This window comes from Erpetoichthys calabaricus, chromosome 8 (genome assembly GCF_900747795.2).
Source record: "Erpetoichthys calabaricus chromosome 8, fErpCal1.3, whole genome shotgun sequence".
NCBI classification, from domain to species: Eukaryota; Metazoa; Chordata; class Cladistia; order Polypteriformes; family Polypteridae; genus Erpetoichthys; species Erpetoichthys calabaricus.
The window spans coordinates 68,114,518-68,125,201 of record NC_041401.2 but is presented as its reverse complement, the minus strand read 5'-3'; the positions used below and the strand labels follow the sequence as shown (position 1 = coordinate 68,125,201).

At 37.9% G+C, this 10,684-nt stretch overlaps 1 protein-coding gene across 3 annotated transcripts in view; it reads left to right on the top strand.

The window, feature by feature from the left end:
• The first annotated feature begins 3,042 nt into the window (after positions 1 to 3,042).
• The window catches only part of lrrc75a (leucine rich repeat containing 75A), a 266,990-nt gene continuing 259,348 nt past the window's right edge, over positions 3,043 to 10,684 (top strand). The window contains exons 1-2 of one of the 3 annotated variants that reach the window (XM_051930968.1): positions 3,046 to 3,356; positions 3,408 to 5,344. In XM_051930968.1, the coding sequence (XP_051786928.1) occupies positions 5,048 to 5,344 (297 nt within the window). In that variant the 5' untranslated portion in view covers positions 3,046 to 3,356; positions 3,408 to 5,047. Of the gene's footprint in view, positions 5,345 to 10,684 lie in introns of all 3 variants that reach the window. The other 2 variants (XM_051930969.1, XM_028806701.2) reach the window with 2 other exon arrangements.

The window sequence follows — 10,684 nt, the reverse complement described above, 5'->3', positions numbered from 1 at the left end:
CTTTGTGTGGAGTAAAAACAAATCTGAAAAATGAAACATAACAAACAATAATAAATTCTACCATAGTTCATATTAATTATTTTGTTTTCAATTCATAAACACTATTTTAACATACTTTTGCATGGCTATTACAATAGGATAGATAGATAGATAGATAGATAGATAGATAGATAGATAGATAGATAGATAGATAGATAGAATGTTGGCAAAATGGTCTGTGTTGCTGCCCCACAGATCCAAGTGAGTGTACTATTATGGACTGGAGGTTGTTTGAAGCTGGTTCCTGCCTTGGATGAATTTTCCATTAAGTAAGAGAGTGTGTGGAATAGTGTGACGTGCCTAGGAAAGAAAGTGTTCAGGTTCCAGATGGTTCTGTTTCTGATACTTCCACATCATTGATCTGATTAATCTATGTATGTTTCAGCCTTGTGGGGTGACAAAGAAAATTCCACAAAACAATATTTAGCTTTATTTGTAAAAGTCTTCTAATATTGGGAATAAGGTTTTCACTTTACCATAATGCATCTGAAAAAATATTGAATAAAAGTAGTTTAATGTCAATCTTAAGAAACAAATTGAAACTGTTATTTTTATTCTATTACACAATTTGTAATTTTACAGTGCACACTTAGGATGTTTAATTTACATTAAACATGCTAAGTGTGCTCTTAAAATGAAAGCAAAGGACGGTTTTTTTCCAAATATGCAAGCAATGTCCAGCTTTGTCAAGACTGGTACTTTTCAAAGTTCTCTGACTCTATGTGGGTACTGGTGTTCTTTCAATCAGTTCTTTTAAAGAAATGTCAGTCTAAAATAGTAATTCAATGTCAGAGTGCAATCTCAGATATTCTCTAAAGTGTGCAAGGAAAATAAAAGCTTTGTTTTTACTGTCACTGTTATATTACAGTACATTTTTTGTGTTTTTTTTTCAGCTAACTGCCTTGTTAAACTTTAGAACACATTTCCTTTTTAAGTCAGTAGTCACAGTCGATTAGTGCAATACCAAAACTAAAAGGCATATTATTCTGCCCTTCAACAGAACATACACATTAACAAAATACACTGAGTTGTCAGTTTCTTAGTTACACCTTCACTTTCACACTGATTCTACATTCCAACACATCATACTTCATGTAATAGCACTGTGTAGTATAAATCAGGCAGACCAGAATTTCTAATGTCAAACAGTTGATCTTTGGAATGGACAAAACAAGTGACATTAGTGACTTTGAGCATGACATGATAGTTGGTGGTGGGTATGTTGGTTCCAGCATCTCCCAAACACCTATTGTTTTGGGCTTTCAACTATATTCATTTATAGGGTTTACCAAATACAGTTTGAAAAACAAAAAAATACCAGTGACAGGTTGTGGATCAGATGGGGTCAAAATAGAACATCAAGAAACAGACATGCAAACACATGGGCCATAACCAGGCAAATCACAGTTGATTTCAATATTGGTGAGAGCAGAATGTCATTTCAGAAGGCAACATTTATTGAGCTTAGTCTTAAATGGACAGTCTGTTGGGTGCCGATGATATCAATGAAAAATAAGAATGTGAGTCTCCAGTGGACACAGCATCATCCAAAACTGGAATGTTGAGGAGTGGTAAAGACTGGAACAGTCTGTTGGGTGCCGATGATATCAATGAAAAATAAGAATGTGAGTCTCCAGTGGACACAGCATCATCCAAAACTGCAATGTTGAGGAGTGGTAAAAAGTTGCTTGGTTGGAAAAGTCCAGGTACCTTTTGCATCATGTCAGTGGTGGGATCAGTATTTGGTTTTAAGCAACATGGGTCCATGTAGTCATCCTGTTTGGTGTCAACGGTACAGACCAATGGCAGGAAATATTTTCTTGGTACATTTGGACCCCTAATACCCACTGAACAATGTCTGAATGGCAAGTTGTCTTTGAACATTGTTGCTGGCCAAGTTAATCTTTTCATGACTATAATACTATATGCACACTGATGGACACTTACAACATGACAAGGCATGCATTGCTGCTGAATAGCTGTGGGATAATGACGGCAGGTTTTTAGTGCTTCAGTGACCTGCAAAATCCTTGTATTTCAGCCTTATAGGGCAACTTTGGAATGGAGTGGAAAGGTCTGTTCTCTGCAAGACTCTGCAGCCATTCAATCTGCAGAACCTTCAAAGTGCATTTTTGCATGGTATGACATTTCAGAGTAACACATCTTTTAGAATCCATGCCAAGATGAATTAATGCTGTTATGCTGGACAAAGGAGATACAACACACTACAAGAAATTTAGATCTAATACATTGACAACTCATTTAAGTTGAAATGTTACTTATTGAAAGAAGCAACAAGTAGAATAACAGTGGTTAAACCAGAATTATGAAACTGTTCAATTTTCACGGCGGAGGAGGAGGGCGCAAAGCTTAGTGCTGTAGTCTTAAGTTCTATGAGTGTTACTTGGATTTTATCTGAGGATTTCTGTGGATCGTGCACGCTATCCGTGGGTTTTCCTTGCACGTCGATATTACGCTGACATTTGGTCAACTGGCCCCATATGCTTGAAGGGATCATGCGATTGTCTAGCCCTCCATTGGTTTCCTAGACGTTGAAATATATTAAGGTGGATAATGGACTAATGAGGACGAAATTCCACGTAACGGAGTGTGGAAAGCACTGGACTAAGACCAGCCGCCGTCAGGTATGCTTCGACTAATTGCGTATTTGATTACCAGCGATATGTCCCAAGTTCCCAGTTGGATTAAGCGTAACCTGAATGTCGTCGCGACACCTACGATGCTCTGATAAAAATATTCACTCTTGTCATTTTGTGTACACTCATGACATATAATCTATCATCTCCACCTATCTTCTGTAGCTTAAATATAGAAAACAACGCCGCAGTGTCACAGACAGTTAAGTACACGCTAGAGCACCCACAAGCACATGCCGAGTACGCGCTTTGCCCGTCCTCCCTTCCCGCGTACTGTTGAATACACATGCGAGGAGACGGGCAGAATCCGCGTGAGCGAGCGCTAGCGCGAGCGCGCTCTTACATCCCCACCTCTCTTTCTCAAGCGGAGTTTCCAGTTCCTAGTAATTTCCAAGCAGAACTACGTACAGCGACTGGGTGGCCTTACGCATATTCTAGGCGGAGCAACTAGAAAGCAGTTTTGCGTTTTAGGAGGGGCTTGGAAAGGGAAAAGAGAATAACCACAACAAGCATAAAGAAAATAAATGCGCGCACAAAGTAGAAGGGGATGGCGGCAGTCCTTCCCACCTCTAGTAAGGCAGCGAAATGGTTAATAAAAAGCGAGCGAAGACGGACTAAGTAATAGAACCGTGACACAGCCTACTGAGAGTCCGCCTGACAGTAGAGAGAGAGAGAGAGAGAGAGAGAGAGTCCGCTTGACAGTCGAGAGAGAGAGAGAGTGAGAGTGAAAAAGAGAGAGACGGAGCAACCAACCGAGTATCCACGTATGGCTCTGTGGAGATAACACAAGTTCTGAGTAAAATCGCAAAACCCCAGCGCGAAGAAAGCAGGCAGAGGGCTGGGGAAAGCCACATAAGGAAGATGCTCGCTCTCCCAGCGCATGTATTCTGCACACGGAAATCTCCACGCTTCGGACTAAAAGCGCTAAAGTTAAAGGGACGGTTGCAAAGAAGCCGCGGCTCGTGCTTTGATTGGATTTCTGCTGGCTACAAGGAACCAATCTTTCACGGGGAGCGAGTCGCTTCTGTTGTTTTTATTTATCTACAAACAACGTGTCTCGACTAGGAGGACTCCGCGTTACGCATTCTGTAACTTCGAGTCGACTGGAGAGTTCAGTGGAGCAAATCTTCAATATGAATTTAGTGCGCCGTGGAAAAAGAGAGAGAGACGTCCTGCTGTTTGTTTGGGAAGAAGGTTTCGTGTAGAGATTTGAAATACGAGAGCTCCTTTTATGGTTGGATTTTAACAATACGGAGAAAAATATTGCATTATTTCCATTTTATTCAGCTGTGATCTGAAACAGATAAACAGTGTTGTCGGACTTATAAAAAGAATTTATTGAACGAAAAGTGGAAAAATAGCAGTCTATTACTATTGAGTAATCGGAAAGAGAAGAAAACTTCCAACAATTGCTTTTTAAAATGTTTATTCATTAGAATACCTCTGATTGTTATTCAAGAGGGCTGAATGGATTGTACAACCTAGGTGAAAAATGCATTTTTTTATCCAAGGGTTACCTCACTAAATTTGTGCCTGCCTTTAGAGAGGTTGAGTCGAAGTTGTTTCACAGAGTGCTTTAACTTTGCCAATAGAGTTGATGTAAAAAATGTCAGGGTTTTATTATGGATTAATTCTAAGTATCCCCAGTGTTGTAAACTGGTATCATTGAAGGTGGCAAGATGCTAAAGTAAATTTACAAATGCTCTCCTGAATGCTCTACGTGAAGCATGTATTAAATAATAATGATAGATCATCCTTCTTTTTGAATCAGAAACATGTTAAACACTGGAACCTCTCTGTCGGCTAAAGTGAATAACAGTTTGAACTGAACTAAGCCTGTTTACATGCGGGAGCAGCGCCGTCATGCGATGCAAGTTTTTTTTACACTTGAACCATTCATTTCGAAATTGCTGTGAAAAGAAGACATCACGCTCTACAATGAAGTGGACTTGTGCACCTGCAGTAGAGAATAATTAAACCTTAAATGTTATCGTTTATTTTGAAATGTAAAGATATTCTTACAAATTATTTTGATATTACTTAATTTTGGACTTTTTAACTCTACAGAAGTCAAAAAATTAACGAGTTATTCTAATAGATTCACTCTGCTTAGTTGGCCGCGATTTGCGAAAGACAAAGATTCCTTCAAGTTACTGGCCGAACTGACGAAGTTACCTCACCTCTCTGGAACAGTTTCCTTATTTCCTGGCAGCGTCTCTTCATTTCTCGGTGAAAGACAACCCAGCCCTTCTCTTTTCACTTAAGATGTGCCTTTAGTACTTTTCACTTTAGATCGTGTCGCCACCCTCCCACCCCCGCAAGGCGGGCACCTGGAAACATAAAAAGTTTGCATGAAGCAGTGGGGGCAGCTGATCGCAATGGGGATCAAGCAAACCAAAGGCAGTTGCCATTCGAGCCCAGAAGCGGGAGTAAGTCCCCAGCACGCGCTTGGTGCTTGGAAAAGGACTCCTACGAAAGAGCGAGGCGACATCTTTACTTCTCTTGTACTGAAATCTGGGGATAAGTTTGGGAAAGGAGGCACTCCGCCTCCGTACCAGAGACGTATCGGTATGATCCAAGAAATGCTGAGTCTGGCCAAGCAGGGCAAACAAGACGAAGCTACTGAGCTGTTGAAGAATCTAAGACAGGTAGGTCTTTTCAGAGTAACTTATTTCATGTGAAGGGTATGGGTATGGCTTTCATGAGTTGAAGTATGGACAGAGGTGCAACGAAGTTAAATTGTGGACAGGATAAACCTGATTCTTAGTTCAAACGACCAGTTTGTTTATGAGAGTGTGAACAGGATGTGTATGCTTTTGAGGGTTGGGTATACTGGCTTTTGCTGTAATTGATAGGATATGTGGACTGGCATCTCCTGCTGGTTGGCAGAGGACTCTCCTTGCAGAATTGTTGAAACAAAGCTGAGAGGTGCTCAGTGCTTGTGATTCCAGCTGTAAATGATAACAAAAGACTAAGGTCAATAGGGTTTTATGGTGCAGACCAAATTCTCGCTGGAATGTGGTTGGAATTGTAGTTGCAGTAGTTGGATTTGCAGTGTTAGGACAGATGAAACAGTGTTACAGTGACAAAACTATGATTTTAATTATGGTGGTGCTAGATGAGAGAACATTTAGCTTACGATTTAATAAAACAGAATTTCATTGGTTTCCTTTTTTCTTCTTTCAAAATATGGGAGTTTTTTTTATCCTTTACTGAATTTGTATTATATATGTTGTCACCAGACTGTATTTAATCTGATTGGAAACAACAGGTAATTTCTGATAAGAGGACACTAGTATGATTGACAGCACTGCTTATGATTCACAGTGATCTCTGATCATGTGAAACAATTTGCTTTATATGAACTTTTATAAAAGAAATAATTGGAGGTGTCTGAAATCTGAGCACTGATATCACTAGAGTTACTGTATTAAGATTATGCAGAGTTGAGTTGGGAGACTTAAATCTAAGAAAAAAGTGAGCAGCAAAGGTCAGAAGGTCATAGCCACATTTTTAATTAATTTTATGCGTGTGGAATTGTATTTATCTTAGTGAAACTCAAAATGTTAACACTTGTCTGTTTAATACAAATTTAAATTTAATGAAGCATCACTCTGCTTTGCCTCAAGCCTATGGAAATCATCTGTTGGTGGAACTAATAATTAAAAAAGAAAAAAAATCGGATAACTCTGATTTTTGGCAATTGTAGTTGTGAATTTTTGATACCCTTTATTGGCTTTCTGGCACACTTAGCCGTTGTCTGTTTGTTGACAAACAGTTTGCCCTTTAGAAGGCTTAAATTAAGCATTTTGTGTCTCTATACAGTACTTCTGTTTTAATTAAAGGAGCTGCGAATAATTTTTATTTTGTTTTAGTTTTATGAAGATGAATTTAAGGCAGAATAGCACTAAGGTATCTACAATACCCTTGAATTTTCAGGGAGCTGGGTATGAAATTGGGGCTGGTCACATTATGGAATTCATCCATTTCCTTATAGCTTTTCACCTTGTGCTAGTGGAAAAGTGTCAGGATGTGCACATTAGTGTGTCCTAGAATAAGACACCATACTATTGAAGGATAGCTCCTGCCTTGTGTTCATGTTAGAAGGATAAGCTCTAGGCTTATGTGATTCTAAATGGTATAAGTGGGTCCAGAAAATGGATGGATAAATGAATGGATCTGAAGAACTATTCTCCTCACATTATCACTGGACATTTTAAAAGGAACACTTTGATATTCACTACATGGAGAGTTATTTTTTTACCACTTCAATTTGAAAAAATTTTCTGTGCTGCTTCCAGTTTTGATCATTTTGCAACTCATTTTGCTTGTGGTATAGTGCTTAACTATAAGTAAGTAAGTAGTGACTGTGACTGGAAAATATGACAGTAATCAAAATTCACCAGGTTCAGGTTTGTTTATTTTCATTTTTAGCTTTGCTTCTCATATAGTAGCAATGGCTATTTTAGTATGTACAGTATTTCATTTCTGGCTTTTATTTTTAAGTGCTTTTCCGCTTTCAACGGCAGTACAATGATTACAAAAATATTATGGAAATAAAAGAAATATAATATAAATATAAAATGCAATATTGGCATGTATACATAGAAATATCATTCAACATATACAAAAACATATGCAAATGTAGAAATATAAAGGGAGGCCTTAAGTACAAAGTCAAACTGTCCTATGTCAGCTTCACTGTGAAATGTATATTAGCAAAGATGTTGGATTTTAAAGTTCAATAAAACCTCAAAATGTCTGTCGTATGTTTAATTTTGCATTTTAGTGGACAGTGGCATCACCTTTATGGATGTAGTAGCATCACAATCACTTAAGGTTTTGAAAGAGTAAAGTACATTTGTTCTACTTAACTTACCAAATTTGAAAAAGAATGCACATTTCCTATAAAGAGTTTAAATTCACTTCTTAAAGCAAATCTATTCTTTATTGTCTTCATGTTGAATCAAAAGAAGTTTATAGTTTAAATTTTAGAGCAAGGATGAATGGGAGGCTGCCCAACAGTAGGATTTTATCTTCACCGTGTAAATCATTCAAACAACAAAAATCTAGGAATGGTAGCACGGTTTGTTTTTCAAATATAAACTTAATGTATATTAATTTAATCTGCCCTGTTTTTATTTTCTATCCTGCTTAACTGGAGTTTTTTTTTCCTCCACCCTGGCTATCTAACCTTATCATGAAAATGTCATTTAGAAACATAAAAACTATATTTTAAGCCTCTGTTTCTCTTCACTATATAACATTCTCATGTTTGTGTACATTATTATATTTTGTATGCAATTTATTCTTTGTTATTCTTATCTAAATTTATTTTGTTATTCTTTGCATGCAAGTTTTTCTTTATCATGTTGTAAAGCATTTTGAGCTACAACCTTTGAATGAAAACGTGCCATAGAAATAAATGTTGTTGTCCTAGTTTTTTGTAAATGTAATCCTCGGAACCCATGGTATCAGCTGTGTACCAGAGAGAATGAAGACAGGACTACAAAGTATGGTATTATCGGGAGATTATCCTCCAGTCAAAGTGCCATTGCAGTGAATAACTGAATAAGATCAGGACCAAGTTGAAATAGTCTGCAACTCTTACTGCCATGGTGTGATGTTTATAGTGTGTGCTGTTAGCTTTCTAAAGAGTTGTTAACAAGTATGCTTTGGTAACTAATTAGAAGCCACAGTGCTCTTGTCATCACATTCAAGAAGACAGAACATTAGAGCTCATTGTATTCTAATCTTCAAATGCTTTGATTTACATGACATTCTCAGAAACCCAAGAAATTAAATCATTTAAAAAATTATAACAAGAAAGTCTTTCCTGGACAAACTATTACATTTTTGTGTATCCAATATACAGTACAATCCCAAATCAGAAAAAGTTGGAATGGTATGGAAAATGCAAATTAAAAAAAAAAAAGCAGTGATTGTTAAATTTACTTTGTCTTTTATTTCATTGCAGATAGTATGAACCCAAGATATTTCATGTTTTGTCTGGTCAACTTAATTTCATTTGTTAATATACATCCATTCCTGCATTTCAGGCCTGTAGCACATTCCAAAAAAAGTTGGGATGGTAAAGTGTTCACTTTGTAATATCTGCCATTCCTTCTTTTAACACCTAAAAGACATTTTGGGAATGAGGATACTAAGTGATGAAGTGTTTCAGGTGTTATTTTGTCCCATTCTTTCTGCAAACACATCTTAATGTGTGCAACAGTGCAACAACTCACACATTCTCTATTGAGGACAGGTCACGACTGCAGGCAGGCCGGTCCAGTGCCTTTGTAAGGTGTGCAGAATGTGGCTTTTCATTGTCTTGTTGAAAAATGCATTGACATCCCTGGAAAAGATGTCATCTTGAAGGCAGCATATGTTGCTTTAAAATCTCCATGTACTTTTCTGCATTAATGCTGCCATCACAGAAGTATAAATTGACTTTGCCAAGGGCACTGACACAACTTCATACCATGACAGATCCTGGCTTTTGGACTTGTTACTGATAATAGTCTGGATGGTCCTTTTTGTCTTTGGTCCAGAGCACATGGTGCCCATTTCTAACAAAAAAGATCTGGAATACTGATTTGTCTGACCAGAATACATGTTTCCAATGTGTGATGGTCCATTCCATATGCATTCTTTGCTCGGAGAAGTCGATACTGCTTCTAGACTTGGTTAACAAAAGGCTTCTTTTTTGCACAGTAAAGGTTTAAGTGGCATTTGTGAATGTAACTCTGTATTGTAGTGCTTGACAAAGGTTTGTCAAAGTAATCCCTTTGCCCATATGGATATATCGGCTAGCGATGAGTAACTATTTTTGATGCAGTGTCGTCTGAGGGATTGGAGATCACAGGTGCTCAGCTTAGGCTTGCTCCCTTGACCTTTACGCGCTGAACTTCTTCCAGATTCCTTAAATCATTTAATGATATTATGCACTGTAGAGGGAGAAATAATAATACTAATAATAATTCTTTGCATTTATATAGCGCTTTTTCTCACTACTCAAAGCGCTCAGCAATTGCAGGTTGAGGGCCTTGCTCAAGGGCCCAACAGAGCAGAGTCCCTATTGGCATTTACGGGATTCGAACCGGCAACCTTCCGATTGCTAGTGCAGATCCCTAGCCTCAGAGCCACCACTCCGCCAATATGCAATTACGCAAATCCCTTTCAATCTTTCTTTGAGGAACATTATTTTTAAACATTTCAATAGGTTTTTTCATGCATTTGCAGAGGAACTGGAGATCCTCTTGTCATCTTTGCTACTACCACCTGTTGACATTACTTGTTTGAAATTGAATCATTATTTAATAATTTTACCTCTTTACTCGCCCTAATTTGCCCCGCTTCCAGCTTTTTTTAGAATGTGTTGCAGGCGTGAAATGCAGGAATAGATATTAACAAATGAAATGAAGTTGACCAGACAAAACATGAAATATGTTTGGTCACTGTCAATATCACTGCGTCTTTGTTTTTTTTTATTTCCATTTTCCATACCGTCCCAACTTTTTCTGATTTGAGGTTGTAATATAAAATCAGTTTGTCTATCCATACTATCATATCCCAAGTTGTGGGATGTAACCGTTCTGGACATCACTGGGAGGAATGTCATGAGTGCCCACAGAAAAGCTTCTTACAACAGTGGTGTGCAGAAGTGCATGAATAAACAATGCATCACACTTTGTGAAGGGAATGACTACAACAGCAGAATGCCATGCACAGCTCAACTCCTGTTAGCTTAATAGTGAAATAAGTGGCTACAATGGACACTTAATTACCAAAATTGGTAAGCTGAAGAGAGAAAAAAAACCTTCCCTAGTTTGAGAAATCTTAGTTTCTGCTATGGCATGCATATGATAGAACCAGAGTTTGAGATGAAAAAATGAATCCATGAATATATCTTGCCTTGTGCCAATAGTACAGGCAGGTAGTAGTAATCCAGTGGTGTGGGGGTGTTAATCCTTGCACACATTAGA